At 42.4% G+C, this 23717-nt stretch overlaps 1 protein-coding gene across 5 annotated transcripts in view; it reads left to right on the forward strand.

Annotated features, from left to right (window-relative positions):
* Nucleotides 1-23717, forward strand: part of BTRC (beta-transducin repeat containing E3 ubiquitin protein ligase) — a 153740-nt gene that overhangs the window by 83639 nt on the left and 46384 nt on the right. For all 5 annotated transcript variants that reach the window (XM_048505358.1, XM_048505361.1, XM_048505360.1 and 2 more), the window contains one exon: nucleotides 5004-5093. In XM_048505358.1, the coding sequence (XP_048361315.1) occupies nucleotides 5004-5093 (90 nt within the window). The remainder of the gene's footprint in view (nucleotides 1-5003; nucleotides 5094-23717) is intronic.

The following is a 23717-nucleotide window of genomic DNA, read 5'->3' on the forward strand; positions in this document are numbered from 1 at the left end:
GCTTGGTAACAAGTTTGTGTCATTTTAAATATATACCTTCCAGTAAATAAGGAGGAGCCTGGCAATCAATCCCTTTTAGTGTGTTATATGTTTCACCTGACAACTAAACCCTCTATTGATTAGCCATTACTTTGTTAGATAATCCTGTGTCATTGAAGCCTCTGTAAAAATTAAACTCCTTAAAATGTTTTACCCTAGCAGCAGTGTGAAAATTGAAAACTTGTTCAGAATTACAGCGAGCTTTCACCAAAAGGGTGGTTTTCAACAAACTGGTTTATGCTTACATTCTTTATCTGTGGTATAAAATGGCATTAAAGCACTCCAACGCAAAGCTATCTGCCTGTGGCACAGAATCAGGCTGCCATTTCAAGCAGTGTTTCCCATGGCCTGGAAATGGCTTCTCTTAGAGATTTCAGGAGGAGATGCTTGCCCAGTTCATATTTGTGAGCTAGAACCAGAAATCCTTCATGTTCCAGAAGTGGACTTCTGTTTCTGTTGTGGAAGCAGGGTGGCTGGCTTTCATGAGAATCACAATGAGGGAACGGCAATTTATCACCGTATTATGACGAATTAGAATTCTGAACTCTTTTGGTTTGGCTGCAGTGTTTAGTTGATTGATTTTAAAATCTTTATATGAGTTTTTTGAAAGAGTCTGATTTGGCAATAGATTAAAATAATAAATAGAATAATAAAGAAACTAAAAAAGAGATAGCCAGCCACATGGGGTGTCGTTTCCCCTCATTCTCACACAGTCTTATAAAATGGAACATGTTGCAACACATGTGGGTTTAATCTAAAAACAATTATTTTCTCTTCAGAAACTTTTTAATCCAGGTTTAATCAATTAACTGACCAAAAGTCAAACCATTAATCAAGTAAGATTTCTTTAACTGCTTGACAGCTCTTCTTCTTAATTTCTCTGAATGGCAAAAAAAATGTGGTGTAGAAATTGGTTTTAAGGGGAAAGTAGTTTCTTGTCATTGCTAGAAAACAGAGGAAAGCTTGAAAAACTTCCTGGCTGACAGTCCTAGCAATAAATGTCAGTCCCAGGCAGCTTCCTGTGTCTTTCCCATCATGTATCTTATATATGTACACATTTTCCCTGCTCCAAATCTCAAAATGTACACCTTTGCCCAAATATACTAAGGATACTATAATAACTGACACAGTAAATAAAATCCAGAGGTTCAAATAATTTAACAGTAATTAAATACTATATCCATAACACAGTAAAGTGATATGCAATTCATAACATCAGAATTCTTTCGATATTTAATTTAATGTTTGTTGCAGCTAGTGCATAATATAACAATGCAGTAGTAGGGAAAAGGGGTCGTGGCACAGGTTTGGAGGAGGCAAAACAGGGGTCCTGATTGATAGGCCAGCCTACAGCCAGCAGGGGAGCGGAGGATTCGGGAAGGAGCAAGATTCAAAGGCAGCCCAGGAACAGGGAAGGGTAGGAACAAGCAAAGCTGGAGGGAGAGGAAAGGGGAGCAGCCCTGAACAGCACCAGCTCCTCCCCGTCCCCCAGGGAACCCATGGTTCCTGTTGCTCCCGTATGCAAATTCCCAATGTTGGTCATGGGGGGGGGGGGGTTGGCAGCATTGGTGCCCCCTGGGCAAGTGGGCACCACAATGTGAACATGGGCAGGGCAGCTCTGCTGGGTGAATGCACTCAGCTGCTAAAGGAGACATGTCCACTGGAAGACCAACACCCTTCCCACAGCCTTCAATGATGCCTATTGGTAGATGGCAGAGGGTGCTGGTGTCCCCCTGCCTTCCCCTTGTGCCTTAGCCCCTGAATAGCTGAGTTCTGTGGCTAACTTGGCCCACATTAGGGTACCAGGGCCAAAGCTTGGAAAGGACACCACCAGGAGTCTGATTAATCCCTTGCAGTCAGTGGTGGCAGGACAGTCCATCCCCGTTAGGCTGCAGCAGTGACAAAGAAGGTGCTGGTGTAGTTCCTTGGTTCCCATTGATTGGCAGTCCCTGCATGAAGCTACCAATTGTGCCCCATCACTATCTGCCCCCTTGTTGGCAGCGTCTGGTCACTGCTAGAGCTGTTGGCGCTGCCTGTCTGTGATGGGGTCAGCTTCCACCATGCCTGCATCGGTTGGTGACCCTAGGACCATGGTGGCGAACCTTTGGCGCTCCAGATGTTATGGACTACAATTCCCATCAGCCAATTGGCCATGCTGGCAGGGGCTGATGGGAATTGTAGTCCATAACATCTGGAGCGCCAACGGTTCGCCATCACTGCCCTAGGATATGAAGCTGGGGCCAGGCAAGTGGTATTTGAGGTGTGTTCCCCAGCTTACCTTTAACAGCACAGCCACTCCTGGCTCTGGTCCTGGCTGTACACTCCCACACACGCCAGCTGGGTGACCTTGGGCTAGTCACAGCTTTTTGGAGCTCTCTCAGCCCCACCCACCTCACAGGGGGTTTGTTGTGAGGGGGGAAGGGCAAGGAGATTGTAAGCCCCTTTGAGTCTCCTACAGGAGAGAAAGGGGGCATATAAATCCAAACTCTTCTTCTTCTTCTTTTTCTTCCCCTGCTCGCTCTGTTCGGCAGGGATCTAACTGACAGCATCCCATGCCACACGCCCTATATGTTATGGTCTCTGCTGGGTTCAGTCCTGGGATCCTGCCATTGGTTCTGGGGTGGGAGGTAGCTTGGCCCACACCTGGGAGCTCACTGTTGGCCAGTGGCCTGGTTAGTATCCTGAGCATTTTCGGCACCTTGAGACCAGGGTTGCACCAATGTTGGGGCAGCTCAGACATGGTTATTCTGGGCCCCTATGGTTTGTTTTGGCTGGCATAACTTTGTGCCAGCAAAAGTGGATGTCCTTGGGCTGAAAGGGCTTAGGGATCCAACTAACACCACCTACGACCCCTTTGGTGCCAGAGCACAACCCTGCGTCTGGACTGTGCCGCAGGTTACATCAGCACCCCTCCATTGCGCTGCTGTATTTGCCCCTGTGCAAGTGTTGTTGCACCAGTGCAAGTGATGTTTACACCAGTGCCAGGGGTTATGCAGCTTCCACAGTGCTCTCTCCCCTCCCCCTCCCCAGATTGCACTGCTAGTGTTAGTTAGGTAACCACGATGGCTGTAAGGGAAACTTCCAGTGCAACCTTAACAAAGTTACACTTTTCTAAATTGTTTGGCTTTGATGAATTTAGAAGGATAGAATTGTGCTTAACTTGTAAATAAAGTTACAAAGAACTAACATGAAATTACCTTGTTTTTCTGTGCTAAATCCTAGGGTAATGTCTGAAAAGCCACTTTAAGTCCACATGACATAGAAGGCATTGAAAGCAGGGTTTAGGAAGTTTTGTCACAGTGCACTGCTCTTAAGTCAAGAAACCATTAGTTCACACTTTCTCAGTGTCATTAATCTATGGATATATGAATATCCCCTTTTCATTACTTTCTGTTTTCCTGTAAGTATGTTGTGATCTCCCCCCCCCCCCCCCCCAGCTATTGTTTGTTGCTGGGTGGGGCTGGTGGTTGCTAATGTTAAGCTGTATATACAGTCAACTGATGCAAAAGTAGAGCCAAAATTGCATACGTTCAGTGGGAAAACGTGACATGGAAACAGAAAATGGTGTGAAACTAAAGACTAGTGGTGTATGTTTATATTTGCACACGGGAAAAGAATGGGTGGAACTCAGTCACCCACCCACTGTGCTTTCTTATATTTGAACAAGGCCCCCCCCCCCCCCCCCGCGTTCTTCCGTAGTAAAAGAGGGAGCTCATTTCCATTTGAAAGGAGTTGGGGCTCTTGCTAAGAAATTATGCTTGATAGTCTTTTGCGCCACGTTACTGAAGATTAAGTTGTGTGTTTTTATTGTGTAACAATCCACCACTACACCAAGAATATCATTGTGAATTGCCATTATTTCTGTAATAATAGGGCACTTTAGATGCTAGGACACAGTACACTCAAAAAGGATATCGAAGAGATAGAAAAAGTGCAGAGAAGGGCAACAAGGATGATTGAAGGACTGGATCACCTTCCTTATGAGGAGAGGCTGCAGCATTTGGGACTCTTTAGTTTGGAGAGAAGACGTCTGAGGGGGGATATGATTGAAGTCTATAAAATTATGCATGGGGTAGAAAATGTTGACAGAGAGACATTTTTCTCTCTTTCTCACAATACTAGAACCAGGAGGCATTCGTTGAAAATGCTGGGGGGAAGAATTAGGTCTAATAAAAGGAAACACTTCTTCACGCAACGTGTGATTGGTTTTTGGAATATGCTGCCACAGGAGGTGGTGATGGCCACTAACCTGGATAGCTTTAAAAAGGGCTTGGGCAGATTTATGGAGGAGAAGTCGATCTCTGGCTACCAATCTTGATCCTCCTTGATCTCAGATTGCAAATGCCTTAGCAGACCAGGTGCTCAGGAGCAGCAGCAGCAGAAGGCCGTTGCTTTCACCTCCTGCATGTGAGCTCCCAAAGGCATCTGGTGGGCCACTGCGAGTAGCAGAGTGCTGGACTAGATGGACTCTGGTCTGATCCAGCAGGCTAGTTCTTATGTTCTTATGTTTTTATAGTATCTTTGGCTGTTGGGATGCCATGTCCCCACTGTGTTCATGTGTTAAGTACAGAGCTGGTAAAACACCCTTCATTGCACTTGAAGTCTCTGTGGTAAAGTAATTTAACTTGAGTTCCTCAGATAGCTCACCTTCAAATACTTCCAGTTGTGTTCTTACATTTGGACATTCCTGTCTCACTCCTGGTGCCATTTCCCCTTCTTTCTCCTCTATCGCTCTCCAGTGTATCATGGTGCTTCAAGTATGAGGCACTTGATTAAAGAATACAGATCTCTTCAAAGAGGTGAGAGAGAAGCACATCATGCTCAATGCATCTGTGTAGCTTTGCAGTGCAAATTATTTTCACGTTTGTTTTTAGCAGTGGTACATTAATTAGTTGGACTAAATAGGTGGAAACATATTTGTGCAGTGTTTCCTTATTCAAAGCCACTCTTTTCTCTCCTTCCAGACTTACAACAGCTGTGCCAGACTGTGCATAAACCAAGAAGCAGTATGCTTAGGAAGCACTGCTATGAAGACTGAAAATTGTGTGGCCAAAGTAAGTTAAGCTGCAACTTAACCTCTTCCCCCTGTGTTCTATCTTGCATGTGAAGGCATCATTAGGGACAAATTTGAGTAAACCTTAAAAAAAACCCGTAACATCATATGCCTAATTCTGTGACCCAGTATTTTTCTGTTATTCCCCATAGCTTCCTACATTTTCTGAAAGTGTCTCTCCTGCATTTAGTTTCCAAGGCAGCTTTTGAAATTCTGGGGGTAACATGTTGAAAAGCTTATAAATAACAAGTTAAAAAGCCAATTTTGGTTTTCAAATATCGTGTCTTGTAGGCACATTGAACAGAATAAGGCACGTGTCTGCTAGTCATGCCCTAGTATTGACTGTGCTAATGTGCAAAATGTTGTAGTGGCCGTCCAGCTGCTGTTATATTTTTCAAATGCTCTCATGCCCATGGGGACATGGGGTGTCACATGTCCCCGGGCACATGCTATCGAATCTCATGGGGGGGCGGGTCACACGCTTGCCAGCTTCGGGTGGTAGACCTGGACGCCTCGCTAGCTTCGGGCAGCAGGTCTGGGCACAATCGCCAACCTGGCGCTCCTCCGTGAGATCAGCAGACGGCTTAACCCTCTCCTTAGCTAGGGAAAATGGATCTGGGGGGAGGGGCTGAAAACTCAGATTTTGCCCTGGGCTCCATTTTCCCTAGATCACGAGTCTGCAACCTGCGGCTCTCCATATCTTCATGGACTACAATTCCCAATTGGCCATGCTGGCAGGGGCTGATGAGAATTGTAGTCCATGAACATCTGGAGAGCCGCAGGTTGCAGACCCCTGCCTAGATACACCTCTGCTTGAGCAGCATGGCCATTCCAGCCAATTGGTCATGCCAGCATGGACTACAGTTCATGGACTACAATTCCCATCAGCCCCTGCCAGCATGGCCATTCTAGCCAACCTTCTCTCCTAAGGCAAAGCTTCTGAATTTTAGCTCCCTGCTTTTCAGGCAGTGACTTGTGCTAGGCCTTTAACATGCTTGCCTCTGTGATGCTCTCGTGCCCCTCTGTTGGTCAGTGTCTGGAGTGTGTAGGGGAGGGATCTCATGCAGTATTGAAGCTTTGTCAGCTGATGAGGACGGGTGGAAAGATAATGCTGAAGAAGCTTCTGATTTGAAAACAGAGCCCTTCCCAATGGAGAGCAAATCGGGTATGTTCCCTTTTACACGGGCACATCAAAAGAGGCATTCTCAGGGAAATGCACATCCTCTCATGACTTCCCCTGTAACTAATTATAACTCCTATAAAACAGGGACCATATCTGAGGGATTGTGAATGATTGGAAAACATTCCAGCCACGGTGCAGTGTGTATAAAAAGGGCATGTTTAGTCTTGCTTAAGCTTCATGTTTCCCTTGGAAGGAAGTTCAGGATAGCCCTGCAGGACAGATCAGTGCATGTAGCCATCTGCTAGCAAAACCAGCTGGCACTTTTACTGTTTCGCCTCCCCTCCTTTTCCCACCCAACAAAATGACTGGGAGGGAAGCTACCTCATTTGCCACAGCTTTCCTGAAATCCTCACCTTCCGTAGGACGCACATTACATCTATGTAGGCATCCTTTCTGTGCCACCTTTCTTAGGTTAAACTTCAGCAAAATGTACTTCAATGGATTGTGGGCAGACAACAATGCTATGGGGATTTTCCCTCACTTAAAGTGCCTATTGCACAGAATGAATGTGTGTACTGGTAATCTGTGACTGTGCCAGAGTGTGATCAGGCTGAGCAAAATGCTGGTAAGCTTCTGCAGGAAGCTGGCTAGTCCTAAATTGAAGAAAGCTCTCCCTGAAGTTATGTTGTCATACACTAAAATCCACACTAAGTTATACAGTGTTTCAACAAACGGTCAAGCTTAAGTGGAGCTGTACCCAGTGGTGGGATTCAGCAGGTTCGCACTACTTCGGCAGAACCGGTTGTTAAAATGGTGCTTGTAAACCACCAGTTGTTGAATTATTTGAATCCCATCACCGGAACCGGTTGTTAAATTATTTGAATCCCACCACTGGCTGTACCCCTTGTATAACTGTGTCTGTGAAAGGGCACAGCACAGGTAGAGTGCAGGGAATTCACTGCAGCTTTCAGGCTGCATCTGGACGTGACTTACTGGCATGTAAAACAGAAGTGAAGGACTAACTGCAGTTGAACTGGGGGAAGAAACAGTCCCCATTCCATTGTGTTATAGGGATCCAGTGGAACAGCTAAGATGTTTGCATACATAGTCAGAATTTGGACTCTTTCATTGGGGCAGAGGGAAGGAGACACCGTAGGGTGTCTGTGAGGAACATGGATTCAGACTGTGGCAGATGGGGAGGCCTTTGAAGGTAGTCTAATGTTTAAATGCCACCTTCTAGTTCAAGTGGTATTCCATGGGCTGTTTTGCTTGAGCATCAAACATCTGATTTTTTTTAAAAAAACCTGCAGTTTTGTTTATATACAATTGAGAGGCATAACTGCCCCTTTCTTTGAAAACCCATTAGAGTTCTTGGTTTGCATTTTTCACCCTGAGTTTATGAAACCGTTTGGCAGCACTTCCTCTGTAGCTACTCCAAAGCTTTTGTTCTGTTCAGAGCTTATTTGGTTTGACCAGAACTTGCATGTTGCTGGCAGGAAAACATGAGGGAGATGCACTGACTAAAAGTAGTTTGCAGCACCTTTAATTAAAGGTGTGCCCTCAAAATGGTTGCCCACAAAAATTAGAACTCTCTTAATTTCCCCTGGGATCTTGACAAACATCAATGAGAAGAAAGCCAAAGACAAAAATTAGGTAATGAATCCTGGTCTCAGATAAAAGACATGTTCCTTCCAAACACTGCTCCTCGAGGGTGTTCATTCTTGGGCACGTTTTGCATATTTATAGGTTGGTGGGGGTTTGTGTGTGTGTGTGTGTGTGTGTGTGCGTGCGCATGTGCGTGCGTGCGTGCGTGCGAAATACTGTGTATAGGAAGTAGATATTTCCCTAGATGGTACGTATAGCCAAACTGTGTCAATGATTCAAAAGCTTTCTGTTTTGACGCAGGAATTTACTTGCTCTGTCATGTGCTTTGAAAGGAAATTGCTTTGCACAGTTACCACCAGGATAGTAGCCATGAACATATACGTAGAAAGATAATTCACAGGTGAAATGCGTTTTGCTGTATGAAATTTTCTGGGTGTAAATTGAGCCTTTGAGATCTTGTGGCCTACACTATTGTATGGAGGAAACTCTTATAACAAGCATCTCTGAGCCTTTTGCAAAGATGCAAATGCCAAACTCACCCAAGGAAATAAATTTTCAGAAACAATGTAGTATTGTGCCTCTCATTGCTGCAGGAAGATTTTATTGACATTTAGAGAAGAATTGAATCACTATATGGCTGGTAAGAATCTGCCAATTATGGTGAAAGACATAAAAAGCCTCAAAAGGCGTCTGAGCTGGTCTCTAACAATTAACTTGCACTAGCAAAAATATTTCAGATTTTCTAGTCTGGAGAACTGGGTTTGATTTCCCACTAGCAAAAATATTTCAGGTTTTCAAAATCAGTGAAGTTTTGGGCACTGTCTGATGCAAGGTTCTCTATTCAAGCAGCACAAGGATCTGAGCCAATATAATGTTTCTTGTAATGCTAGAACATTCAAGAAATGAATTTTACAATAGTACAACTTGAAACAGATCTGATTTTACAGAGGATCTGTTGGCTGTGAAGTCTATCCAGTTAAAAATGTAATCACTTAAACATAATATGCTATCAGTTCAAATTAATTAGCAAAAAAAATTTGGCCTATTTGTTTAAGAATGCTCCATCTATTCCTAGTGGCCTTCTTGTAGCGATTCTAGGTGGGTGGCCTCTCAAAGTAGTCATGAAACTTCTTAGATTTCCCAACAACTTGTGCTACATCTCAAGGATAACCCAAGTGCTGATTTTAATGAAGCATATTAAAAACTGGCCAAGCAAGCAGCTGTTCTATTCTTTTTTAAGTTAGGTTCTACAAGCCAGGTATTGGTGATTGTGGTGACTTAACTGTCCAGGAAGATGGTGTGTAGCTAATTCACTGCCTTTTGAACTGTGGGGTCTCCCATGAGAGGAAGGCTCAGGACTCCTGAAAGGAGGTGCAAAGATCCAGGTAGAGAGCATCCTGAGGCAGGTAGAAGCTGTCTCCCTATACTATCCAAGGCAGGATGTCCTCCACTATTTGATTCGTGGGATGGCAGCCATTCTCCGTTTCCCACCATCGCAACTTATTTGGGGAAGAGCTCCCTTTTTGTTCCAGGGGTGTTTCCTACAATGTGGTTGAAGGAGAGGGGTCAACATTGTCTTGTTCTGTTCCTTTTTCTGAAACCATAGCTGTGCTAAAGCACAAGCAGGCATCATATTCTGTTTTATTTATTTATACTGTACCCTCACCTTCCTCCCTGGTGGGAACCCAAAGTAGCTTCTCCTCTCCTCCACTTTGTCCTCACAATAACCCTGGGAAGTAGGTTAAGCTGAGTGGATGTGACTGGCCCAAGGCCACTCAGCAAACTTTCATGGGAGAGCTAACTATCCGAGATCTAAGTTCAATTCTCGAACTACTACACCAGATACCCATTAATGGGTGCAAGGATTTCTGCATGCTCCATGTACAGAAAGCCAGTGTGGCACAGTGATTAAGAGTGGCGGACTCTAGTCTGGAGATCTGCATTTGATTTCCCACTTGAACCGGGCTTGTTTCCCCACTCCCCCACATGAAGCTTTTTGGGTGACCTTGGGCTAATCACAGTTCTCTCAGAACTCTCTCAGACCCATCTACCTCACAAGGTGCTTGTTGTGGAGAGACAAAGGGAAGGCGATTGTAAGCCACTTTGAGCCTCCTTATTGTTGAGAAAAGCATGGTATAAAAATCAACTCCTCTTCTTAATATGGGCAGGTGACCGATCCTGAGAAAGTGGAGAGGAGTGTTTAGCAAGAAAGCCCAAGCTTGAACAGTTTGAAACACACTGTGCTCAAACATTGAACTTTTGGGCACTTTGATTAAGGCCCTTGGGTATAAGTTGGTCTTTTCTCCTGCTGTCTCTGACTCTAGAGGCAACTTGGCAAGCACATTTTCTTGCACATAATGGACGTTAATTAATGTTCTGTGATCTTTCTGTATTCAGTGATATTAGCTCCTTCAATCTAAGTCAACTACGGTATATAGTTTGCTCAAGTTTATGTTGCCTCTGTAACAAAGATTGAGCAAATGGCTATGCTTCCCATTCAGGAATATTTGCATTCTGTCACGGTGGTGATGCGGTCTTCTCAGAATTGGTTTATGACCTGTGGAGGTAGATTCCAGCCTCTTAATCCCCTCCACCAGCAGCAGCAATAGCTAAAGTATCTTTGAGAGAAGGTGCATGTCTGTTAAATGGAAGTAAAAGGCAATAGGTAATGTGGAAGTAGTGTGAGGTTCAATTAATATCCATGGTGTTCTGCCTACATAAAGCATAATTAAAATGCTCAGTGTTAGGTTTTTTTACAATAGTTAAAGGTTTGGAGGCCTTAATTTGGAATATTTTACATTGTTGTGCTCCATTCTCTTGCCCCTGCCCCTCCCACCTGCTTCCCAGAGTTATTTGCAAAGGGATTGAAGCAAGAATGTGCAAGTCCTCCCCCCCCCCCTTCCTTCTCCCTTCTCACATTCTCCAGATTTTGATAGAAGACTTGTTTTATTTATTTCCAAAATTATATCCGCAGGAAACAAGCCGTTTAAATTCAGATTATGCTGAATCAAAATGGTACTGGTATGAGACGCAACGTGCTGTTTTATGAGCATGGAGTCCCTTTTCTCATAACTGATTGATAGTAAATATTTTCCTGAAGAGTTATTGCCAGCCATGAACAGTGCAACTGTTTCACTGGGTGTGTGTTTTTTTCCTGTGGTACTTGCTGTACCAGCCATTGTCTGTAATTAAGATCTACAATTCACAATGCAGACGTTTGCACTTCCTCTGGGTCTGAGCTATTTATAAGGTATTTCAGCTGTTCAGAGTTTCTTTTGAGTGTTAAACTACATGTTAACAGGCTTCTTTAGTCTCCCAGATGCACACATTGTATATCATTCTCCTTTATTTTTACCCCCTTCCTTCTTGAGAGCTGCTTTACATGTTGGATTCATCATGAATTAAATAAGGACATAAGGGTTCTGGTTTTCTTGCAATCTCTGGAAACCACACAAACTATTAATCAAATCCTGTGCCCTCCAACAGTCAGCTTTCACCCAAGGACCTCTTAAATGTTCTGCAGATATAAAGCTACTCATGACATTAGCTGATGTGTATACTGAAATAAGGCAGGGGTGAAGGGGAGGGAGAAAAGGATGGGCATACGGAAGCTTTCCAGACTAGGAATGAAAACCAGATCTTGGGAATTCAGTGAGTTTGATTTTTTTCCCCCTCTTCCCCTTCAGGAATATAAAGAACACAAGTAAGACCCTGCTGCATCTAGTCTAGCATTTCTACAGTGGCAGACTAGTTGCCCTAGAGGGCTAGCAAAAAGGGTGTGTGACCTTCTGTCTCTCTGCCTCTCTGTCTCTGATCCAGTTCACATGACATTTTTCCCTACATAGGAGTAGACATATATATAGTCTCTTCTGTGTCTGTCTGCTGCTCATGTGTACATTTTGTAACCAATACAAAGGAAATAATTGTTCTTATGCAGTCTAGCGTCATGCTAGTTGAATGAGGCTCATAAAACCTTATCTTCCTGGGGTTCATCAAGGAGATCACAGACTGAATGGAAAAACTGAGGAAAAACACAACTTTCAAACAGTCTTTGGACCACCAGAAAAATACAACAAATGCTGTGGTCAGCAAAGGACAAAAGAGACCCACTTATCTCCTCAGGAGTCTATCACATACCATGCAGCTGTGGACAGGTATACATAGGGATGACAAAACGGGCATTCTGACAAGAATAAAAGAACATGAAAGGCACTGCAGACTAAGCCAACCTGAGAAATCAGCAATAGCTGAACATATAACTGTCCAGACCCAGGATCTTGTTTGATGATACAGAAATTCTTGACAACTTCGACAGCTACTGGGTCAGACTATACAGGAAAGCCATTGAAATCCACAAATACTGAGACAGTTTCAACAGAAAGGAAGAGATTCTGAAAATCAACAGAACCTGACTACTGGTACTAAAACACTAAAATAAAAAACCAGAGGACTTCTCAAGCACTATTAGCAACCTCCAGATGCTACAAACTCTTTCCCTCTCCCCCACCACATCAGCTCAGTTGTATACTGGGATGAGTCACACACCTCATCCCCCTCCCACCTCAGAAGTGGATAAAACAAATACTCATCTACATCAAACATTCCTCACAGTGTTGTGAAGAGAAGCACATCTTCTGTGACATGCCTCTGAAAATCCCAACCCATAGATATAGGCGAAATGTTAGGAGCTAAAGCTACCAGATGATGACCACACATCCCGGAAAACCACAAAAGCCACGTTCATCTTAGTTTAATGGATTAAATCCTGTGCAGTTAAGTTTTGGGGTTCCACTATGTTGATATTAAATGGAAGGCCTGTTTGCTGCTCTAGTGTATTGTTCTTGAGCAATCAGAATTCAGTCTGCGTGTTTCTTGTTGGCTGTTCTGGCTGTTGTCTGTTCACTGCAAATTTCAGTGGTGACATAAACTGGTTTTATGGACAAAACATTGACCTTGAAGAGTTGGATTTAATTCAGAACTCCGGAATAACTTCAGACAAATGACTTGTTGGCATTTTCCAATTTGTAAACAGGAATAACTGTGATATGCTTTACTGAATCATTGTGGTAATGCATGTAACCAACGTTCTAAAATATTTTGATCAAATTTTCTAGGTTGAAATTTTCGGCATGCATGTAATTCACTGGAAGCCATTTTTTCTTGCTTGAGTCAAAGTGGCGATCTTGGGCCCATACCTACCTTCGATTCTTTGAAATGTCAACAACATGGTCAGAAAGTTCTTCCTGAATAGTCAGAAAAGCATGAAGCATAGTAAGGTAGTGGAGCATCTTCCTACCTGGCCTGATTCTAGGCATGCCGTTCCTGACTTGTCGTGCACTCAAGCTAAAATATTGGAACCACCTTTTTGGACAGCAGCCCGCCATATTGCAGGAGCATCACCTGACCCAAGTATCTGACTGTGAAACATTGGAAATGAAAGCCCCCTCTGCTCTTAGTAGTCAAGAATGAGACCTTTCAGAAATCTCTCTAGGTGAGCACAGAGGGATTCTGGTGTCCGTCCCTAGGAGGAGTAATAATGAGAGCCATGTTCCTCATCAGGCATGCATTGCTGCATTGCCCACTGATGCATGCCAGATCACCCACACACACTGGGATCACGTGACTGCTCCAAAAGTCAAACGATCAATTCGCCTCATTTTGGCTCTGTAGTTAATGCACAAACAGTGCGATCTGCAGGGCTGTAATTGCATTGTTAGGGCCAAGGAACAAGCCTGTGCCTTTTCAGCAGACAGCTGGCAGGGAGAGAGGCATGTTGTTAGGAAAGAGAGAGGCAAGGCAAATAAAATTACTGCTAACGCTCAGAGATCGGCAGGAGTCCTACTTGCCTAATCTTACCGGTGGGAGCAAGCGGCTGTTGTAATCCAATTATAGCAGCATAAGCAATTTGTTAGACACTCCGCATAATGTAACAATTTCCCAATAAACTCTGACTTGTAATAACGTCGGCAAGAGCCCACATAAATCTGCCCGAATGGTGGGGGCTGGAGCATTCGGCTGGGGGCTTGTAATTTGTGCCATCAGCACGTTTCTCTGACTGTGCCATGGTGCAATGTTTTCCATGCAGGAATTCTGAGGAGCAAAACCTTGCCAAAGAGGAGACCATTAGGAAGGGAGGGGCTGAACAGTGCACAGAATGGCACGGTCTGGTTTACCCAGAAGGGTAGAAAAACTTATCCTGGAAAATGGATTCTTAAAAAAATTTCACGACAATATAGAAAAAATCAATGATACGGCTCTTTTCTTGTGTCTTAGAATTCATGAATAACTATTGATGAGGCAGGTTTGTGATGTGCTAGTAAAGGCATTAAAATGGCACTGTCTTTGTCCCTACTGAGTAATAATTGACTGGAAGATGTAGATTTTCTTCTGGAATCCTGTCTCTTATATTGTTGCTATTGTTGTTGTTGCTTGAAGCTGGTGTAGAGTTGGATTTGAATTTCCCGCATTGAATTCAACTTGTTTGGCTCAGTAATGCTCATTCCCCACTGTTCCACCCAGGCCTCTGTAATGAGCTAATTGAATTTAGATATTCATGTAGAATCTGTTTTCCATGCCCTGTCTGTCACAGTGAGAACAAGACTATTTGGGGTATTGATGTGTTTGGGATTGTTCCTGTTCCGCTGCTGTATTTTAATAATTTGACCCTGGATCTAAGGGAGTCATGGCTCAGAATGCTGGTTTATAAGGCTGTGGTGCAACAGCAGTTTGCTGCAGAACAACTTCCGTTTTCTGTAACCTCTAAGGACATCTGTTTCCACATATTGCTGGGGCATCAGGTAGCACCTGCACTGTGCAGCCTCTGCAGAAGTTGAACTTGCTCTCTTATCGATCAAACCAAGCTTACATAGTCTTTGACCTTCAGAGAATCTGCAGACTCCTATATACTCAGAGCAAAATGCCTGACCTTGGGAACACCTCCCAGGAATATAGAAGATTATTAATACTTCCTAAGACCTGTGTTGTGCTGGGATACTGCTTAATGTTATGTTTTATGTAGCAAGGGTATAAGGGCTTTTGGGCGGGGTGTGTGGAGTGACACATAGTATTGCACTACAGTTTTCTAAGAGTAGTTGAGTGACATCAGGAAAGTCACGTTGCCTTGCCTCCAGATTTGTCTGTTTTCACGCTTAAACTGAAACATTGCCATTGTTCCTAATCTGTTGTACACATCAAGGTACCAATTAACTGTGTCATGCTAGCAAGCTTTATGTTGCTGCCGGAATTAGCCTAATAAATATTGCTTTTCTAGTGAAGCATCTTTTCTGTGGCTGAAAAGTAAAAAGACCGACTTTGTTGCAGCTACACATCGATAAGCTGCAGCATCCTAATAAAGCCAATCAGTGTCTGGGTTTAACTAATGACTGATTTTCACGGCTTTGACAGTGAGCTGTGTGCGTTATTTTCTCCTCATATTGTAAAAATAATGAGAGCAAATTAGAACAATCAGTTTACACAGATAGCTCCTGATTGGAGGCGATGGGCAATATGGCAGCAGGTAATCCATCTTCAGACTCCTGTCACATTAACTTCAACCGCGTGGAAAAGATCAGGAGGAGCAAACGGGGATCCTGCCCAATCGGAACGCTGAAATTAATGAGAAGAGCATTGTTCTGTGATCAACCTTTTAATTAGCAAGACGGGAGACAGAGGGAGTGATGACGCCGGCAGCACAGCTGCGCAGTGACAGGCAGGCCTCCTGCAAAGCAGAAGGGGAAAGCACGAGTTTTAAATTACCCTGCTCTGTGCTCTTTGCCCACCAGCAGCGTAACTTCATTTTGAACCCTTTTCTTAGAGCTCTGCAAACAACGCTTGCGTTCACTCTAGTACTGCAAGCAAGGCCCTTCCTTACATGAATGTTGGTATACGCTCCTGGCATGGTTCTTTTATTAACTGAAAGCTTTGCTGTATTTCAGATCTGAACTGAAGGGGGTTTGTGCTGTGGTAGCTAATGCACTTTCTAGCAGCTGTTTGTAGTAAGTCTTCTGGATTCAAAGAAATGACATACTGCTCGTTTGTGTTAAATGGAGGGGGTGTTAGAATGTGGTATTGTGTAATCGTTAGTCCTGCTGACTCTGTTGCACCTTTTCTAACCACCGTTGTTTTTTGCTTTCTAAAGGGCTTCACTTAAATGCTGTGGGTGAAAAGTTCAGCTTTGTATAGTATGCAGAGGATAGATATAAATTTAAAAAGGTTATCAAGCTTGTACACTAAAGTTAATAACTTCCTGTCCCTTTAGGAGTAGTGCTTGAAAGAGACAATGTGAAGGACAATAATGAGGGAAAGGGACTGGATTTTTATTGCTGAAAGAAAAAAAAAGCAAGGAAACATTTAATACAAAAAAAAAAGAATAAAAATGTCTGAGAGGATCTCCTCAAGTACACATTTAGACAGTGTCCAGATACTCCTAGCCCATTTTTCAAACCTAGCCTTGCTTTTCCATTTCTACGTTATCCCTCCTTTTTTCTGTACAAATTATATATACAGTCTCAGCATCTGCAATATTTGAGAACAGTGAAACTGAAACATGATACTGTGCATATTTTTGTGGCACTTCTGGTTTGCATATGACACATTTGATTGATCTAACACAATGATGTGTAAAAAAAAAAGTTTAAGGGGATCCCTCCTCCAAAGCCCCACCAATAACAGATGGGAGTTGGTCTGTTTTTGTTTTGTTTTGTACAACTGAAGTATTTTTCCTTGTAATGGAAGTATTACTGAGTGCTATTTAAGAAACAGCCATAACTTCAAAAGGTTAAAGAATACAAACATGGGAGGCTTTCATTGGTGATCATCTAACTGACCTGCCAGTTGCTTTTCTCCAGAGTGCTCCAAAAGGCAGGAACGTCAGGAGATTTTTAGAACTGCATATGAACAAACCAAATTTCTCTACGGCTCTTAAACAAAAACTATTACCATATCCTTTGCAAAGAAACTTACCTGTGGGCTGCAGCTGAATTAGTTTTTTTTTTCCTTTTTACAGATAACAATATCTAGGTTGGGAAATAAACGTATGTTAGGATATATGGGCTCTTGGGACTTGCTGGTGAAATTCCATACTGGAATATAACTGGGAGTTGTCATTGGTTCTTTCTGCATGACACAAATAAAACATCTTGAGGATGTTAAAAGAGGCATTTTGGAGAGGAACTCTGCACAGTTTTTTCCCCAAAACATCCTCAGGACATTTAATTTAATCTTAACTTGGTTTTTAGTAAAAAAGCTAAACTAGTGATTTTTTTCCCCCTGAAGTTGCTTTGAAAACATCTCCTGCCTGCTGTGCGGGGAGCAGGAGACATTTCATTTTTCCTACCTCCCCCCCCCCCCCATTACTTTCAGTTCTTGAGCAGCTCACTCCCGCCATTTTCTGCCAGTTTCCTGAGCCTCCATGCCAACATTGCAGCTTTGAAGATATCTCTTTGAAAACAAAAAGGAAAAAAGACATTGCCACGGGATTCCCAGGAAAAACTAACTTTATTAATTAACTTTATATACTAAAATGATGCACGGATGAGCTGAAAGCAGAGGAAACTCTGTGGGAACATTCTGCAAATGGCGGTGGCACAGAGGCTCCTGAAGAGGGCAGAAAATGTCAGGCGTGAAACTGAAAGTAAGAGCTGAGGGAGAGGCAGGAAAAAGAACTGCTTTTGCTGCCAACATTTTTTGTGTGTCTGTGCTATGTGGTCAAAAAAAGCCAATTTGCGTTGTGCAGAAAGACCCATTGGTTATCTGGAGAATATTCTAGGAGGCTGTATGAGGATAATTGTATCCTTATATGTGAGGAATTTTCACTTATTTGGTCCTATCTAGGTGCTTGGTAGCTTGATTCTTTGAAAATCGACATGGCTGCTGTATGCCATATGGAGGACTGTGTAAAGAATCCCTGTTCCTTTCACAAGTAAAAAAAAGTATCTATGTTGATGTGTACATTCTGATCATTTGTGTTTTATTTTCATGCCAGCTTACCTTGGCACCAGTACAAGTATGCTGTCATCTCCCTCTCCCCCTTCCAGAATTTGAATGTAAGAAGCAAAGACGTTCTGTAAGTCTCCAATGGCTATCAAAAGCGTGCTTGTCTATGCTGTAGTGAACTGACTGAAAAATTTAATTCTTATAATTATTGTATTATTTTGATTTTAACTTTTAGGTATCTTCTTCCTTTTAACTGAATCCAGCCTCACAATATTTGTGCTTGCTGTGCAATAAACGGGAGAACAAAGCCACTTCTCTAGATTCAACCAGACTTACCCAGAAAAATCTACAGAAAGAACAGACACAGCATTCTAGCCTGGGTACCAGGGAGCTACCGGTTTAACAGATGACATGACTGGTCTAGTAGACCTAATCATCTATTTCTTCCCCTCAGTTGGTTTGCTTTTAGTATAAAAGAGTTCTGCAGTGTTTTGTCCAGCTAGAAAAGTTAATATGGATTTTCAAAGCCATATTGTGACATTTTTTTTTAGATTTATAGTTGTCAGGAAATTCAGGCTTTAAAATTTAAATGTGCTGCCTTGCATGACAGTTGTATTTCTTGAAATTAGTAACTAGGCATGAACAGGTGCCATCTGGTGGTCACTTTGAATTGCACTGCCTGGTGACTGCCGCCATGTGATAAGCTGTTCATTTGGAGCTACCCTGCTGTATAAGGAAGCCGAGGATTCCACTAAAAGTGAGGAAAAAGAGGGCAGTTTGCAGTGGTGTGGTGTAACTAGGGTTCTTCCTCATAGCGGGTGATTCCATGCAAACGTTTCACATTATACAATTTCCCACCACACACTACAGTTTAAAAAGAGCACTGTACAGCTACTGGGAAAATACCAAGAGATGAACCTAAAAGCTTCTTTCGTTTTGCTCTATCTGTGATTCTGCCATTATCTGAATTTTCAATTTTTCCATCAGGGAGAGGAGATACGGAATAAACAACATTTAGAGTTCTGTAGTAACAATTATGATAGATGCTGCATTTTTACTTAGTATTTGTCCACAGGTCCATGGACATTCACATTAAAAAAAACACATGGTCATACAGTTAGCTTCACCCTTTATCAGTTGGATTGCAAAACTTTCTCAGAACAGGGAAGCAAAATGTCTCTTCCTGTAAAAGTCTCAGTTTGTGAGCCCCTCTGCTAAACCTGCTTTATGTTCCCATTTCCCATCACTGAGTGCCAGTGTTCTAGGGCTGCTTCACAACAGTAGGTGATCTTGATAGCTTCAACACATAAGCACAACAGGGTGAGCTGAGCAGTTTCATTTCTTAATTTCTTGCTTTTGTAGGTTTGAATCAGCCCCATAGTATGTTAATAAAGAAAAGGGAAGGAGTTCAATTTATACTGGTCATTAAGGATCCCTTGGTGCTTATCGCAAGAGTGAGGTTATTAACCCTGATGTTCTTCTGGCCAAATTCAACTCTGATGATTACATTCTGCGACCTAAATTACTTTTGTAGTTTTCACTAGAGAGATTGACTTTTTGTAGTTTCCGTTGGAGAGATTTACTTGTTTCTAAAAATCCTCACTAACGACGCAATTGCACTCCACTCTCGAAGTGGGTGCATCTTCATGGCAGTAGCATTGTTCTTTACTGCTTATTCATTTCTTGTTTGTCTTCCTGACAGTGTTTTAGTTTGTTGCAATTACACCTGACCAAGAGAACACTTTATCAAGGCGACCTGCTGAATCCACGCATATGTAGAACTTGAACCTAGATGACATGTTGATCTTCCAAGATTTTGTATGATTTTTTTATTTAGATTATTTTTATGCTACCTCAACAAAAACCATACCAATCAACTATTATTAGCTAATGAAGAGAGCTAAAGCTTTGCATACTACCAACATTTGCATATTACCAGGTTTTCAATATAGACCGCTTTTTTTAGCCTGTTTGAAGAAAGTGTGAGAATTCAGTTTAATAACCAGCCACCACCCCATATATTGGTAGTGGGCAAAGCCATCTAAAATGTTTTCATTGGCTTTTGCACTGATGCAGAAGAGCCTTAAAGTAAGGCAGAGACGTAGCTCCAAGGAGGTGGGGGTGCGCAACACACCGGGTGTGTGCCCCTGTGGGGGTGTGGCAAAGGCAGGGGCGTTTCGGGGCAGAGGTGGAGGACACACCGGTGCACCGGATGCTTTCCCCCCTTGCTACACCTCTGCCTTATTGCAGTACTACTGATTATTTGCCTTCACTGGTTTTGGGTTTTTTAAAGGTCCTTCTGTCTTTAGTTTGTTAATCTCTTTTTCTGAAATAGTGGCTTCGTTAGAATTTGATATCTAGCAAATAGATAATATCAAGGAGGGACACCAAAAGAGGTAATTCGGCTTTAAAAGCATGGTAGTCAAACATATTCAAAACTAGCCATCTGAACTCTTACACTAACAAAAAAAATCACCAAGGATGAGATAAAATGATTGCTGTCTTTAAAAACCTTTAAAATAATCTTTTCCAAATGAGCAGTGATGTTTTTTAGAATGATTCTCTGCAGCTGTTCTAAATACATTTTAGTAAGCGTTTTGTTAGTGAGCTGAGCATTTACATTTCTTCTACTGTTGTCTCAGGCGCAATCTGGATCGCTACATGGTGCATTGCAATATACTATTGAGGCAATTGCTTCTATCATTATTGTAGACCTTCTGTTATACATGCTTGCACTATCTGGTGACCTCTGTCCTGCGGATAGAGGACTTTGGTGTGGAAAAACACGTTATAAGGCAGGTAGCTACTAGAATCATAGAATCATGGAGTTGGAAGGGACCACAAGGGCCATCAAGTCCAACCCCCTGCTATGCAAGAATACACTATGAAAGCATCCTTGACAGATGGCCATCCAGCCTCTGTTTAAAAACCTCCAAAGATGGAGACTCCATCATCCTCCAAAGCAATGTATTCCACTGTCGAACAGCCCTTACTGTCAGCAAGTTCTTTCTGGTGTTTAGGTGAAATCTCTTTTCCTGCACCTTGAAACCATTATTCCTTGCCCTAGTCTCTGGGGCTGTTGAAAACAACTTGCTCCCTCTTCAACACGACATTCCTTCAAATATTTAAACATGGCTTATCATGTCTTAACCTTCTCTTCTTCAGACTAAACATATCTACTTCCCTAAGCTGCTCTTCACAGGGCATGGAATCCAGAATCCAGACTATTACTGGGATTGGTGGACAATCTCTTCCATTCTCCCCCCACCCCCAAAGAATTGGAAGCTTCTCTCCTTTGGTCTTGACAGGAAGAAATGTTCACTAATATTCATATTTTAAGTTTTCTGAACTGAATAAACATTGCAGTTCAATGTACTGTCGAAGACTTTCACGGTCGGATTCTACTGGTTGTTGTGGGTTTTCTGGGCTGTGTAGCCGTGGTCTGAGAGATCTTGTTCCACAGACTTCTCTCTGTGATACACCTCTAAAGATGCCAGCCACAGATGCAGGCGAAATGTTAGGAACAAGATGTTAGGACCACAGCCACACAGCCCGGAAAACCCACAACAACCAATTGCAGTTCAAGACTGGACATTGTTGTTTGTTTAGACGTATTTTCTGATTAGTCGGAGTATAAATGATATAAGTATTTGTGTGTTTTTTCAGACAACAGTAGAACTTCTTGTATTGTATAATGAGGATATCAGATCCACATTGTATATCTTCCTGCCGAAAGGATGCAGTTGTTTTCCTTTACAGTAATACCAGTGTTGAATATATTTTTTCATTATTTATTAGTTAAATACAGTTATATGAATTATTAGTGCATGGGTCTCTTCTTTACATCATTTCCACACACTCCCAAAAGCCAAGGCACCTCTCACACTTGGTGTTGAGGTTAAGAGTGGCAGTCTCCTTTCTGGAGAACTGGGTTTGATTCCCCAGTCCTCCATGTGAATCTTGCTGGGTGATCTTAGAACTCTCTCAGCCACACCTTCCTCATAAGATGCCTGTTATGGGGAGAGGAAGGGATTGTGATTAGAAGCTGCTTTGAGACTCCTTAAGGTAGAGGAATGCAGGGTATAAAAACCAACTATTCTATTTTATCACCTCCTTCTGAACACTTCAGTATTACTGATAACTCAGTGTGAATAGACTTGTATGTGTTCTATATGTGCAAATGTTTCCTAATAAACCTGGGAGCTGCCTGTCGCAGGGTACAGCAAAATCTTTTTTATCTCTGAGACTTACTTAATGACTAAAATGTTTCACTATTAATTCTCCTGACCTCAGGATTCCTGTTGATTCCTCTGATTGCCTAAGTGCTTGGATTGAGTTTGCCCGTATTACGTTAATTTAGGAGATATAAAAATGAAAAATACCTCAATTAGCGGTGACACCACAAAAAAAGTTAGATTCGTAATTGAGCGAGGCTTGTAATTCCTTAGTGAAGCTGACTAGCAAACCTTCCTTGTAATGCTTTGATAGTACGTAATAAAAATGTTGCTTAATTAATGCCAGTGTGAGTTCTTTTGAAGTCTTAGATGGTGCAAAACTGAGTAAAAGGAGTAAATCAAAGAAATGAACCAGAATGTGTGCTGTTAATTTAAGCCTGTCACGTTTGTTCAAAGTCATGATTTATATTATTCAATATTGATTTGGTGAGATGCAGAAAGAAAACCAAATGCAATTAAACAATTCAGTAAGTGAATACATCATACGTAGCCTGTAATAGTATTGTGTAAATTATCGTGCATCTCAGATAAAGTTTGGGGGCAGATTCACTGGGAATAGTTCTCTTAAACCATAATTCAAGCTTTTCCTGACATGGATGGCCCAGGTATGTGCTGATTATATACGGCTAATATAGTCTTAAGGTTTGGGGGTTCGGTTAACAAGGGTTTAAAACTAATTTGCAAATAATCATTGTCCTGGTTGCTTATATTAAACAAGAATTGCCTCCAGGTGACTAGACTCAGAAACTTTATGCAAAAACACTTTTAAATCACAAGTGATTAATAGATACATGTGGGTGCCCGAGCAGCTGCTGCTTCTTAAGTGTAACTTTTGTGGGCAAATGTTTGCAAGGCTGAGTTTCAAGCACTGCAATCCATGAATTTCTGTTGTTCTGTTTGAACCCATACGTTTGGCTGCTATGATGATAACAAGCTCCCCACAGAAAATATTTCCCTTTTTGATTTCTTTGGATAGCCTAACCTCCCCCATGCGCTCTTGCTCCTGCTCCTGGTAAAGTGAGCTGAGTGGAAAGAGAAGAATGATTCTTGTTGCCCACTGCAGTGCCTTCATCAGTAAATAGGCAGGTAGCCACAATCCAGGGGATATCCAGCCTGCTTCATCTCACGTACGCCCCATGATATCATCCTGCACTGGTTTCCAAATGCCTCTTTAAAGTTAAGCAATAAAGTCCTCCTGTCACCCAGGAGGTGCTAGTCCACACTGAAGGGAATAACAATCAGGTACGCTTTTAGTTTAGCAACAAGTGGTGCAGAAGCATTCGTTTTCTCCAGTGCAGTGCCTCCAGAATGTCTTGGCTCTAACTGTTGTTTTCACTCACTTGTCTTTTCTTTCCTATCAAGTTCTCAGAGGGACAGAAAAGTAAAGAAAAATGTAATTGTAGTTATCCTAACGCAACCTATTGTACTTATCGCTTTCTCTCTGTCGTTAGATGGCAGAAAAATTAATCATTAACTTCAAAAACTCAGCAAAGTTTGGAAATCCCCTGATGGTTAAATATCGAACTTGCTGTGATAAGTAAGGTAACTTTACTAAAGTGCTGCCTCTCTAGGGCACTTCTCTGAACTCCCAAGAATTTGTTAGCTAGTTTCATATTGCTATTGATTTTAAGGCAGCTGTCAGAATGTAGCACGTCTATCAGGAAGAATCATGAAACTTCAGTAGCAAAAAACAAAGTGCCTTTTGTTCAGGTCCTAGTTCCTCAGCACT

This window comes from Sphaerodactylus townsendi, linkage group LG08 (assembly GCF_021028975.2).
Source record: "Sphaerodactylus townsendi isolate TG3544 linkage group LG08, MPM_Stown_v2.3, whole genome shotgun sequence".
Taxonomy (NCBI): Eukaryota; Metazoa; Chordata; class Lepidosauria; order Squamata; family Sphaerodactylidae; genus Sphaerodactylus; species Sphaerodactylus townsendi.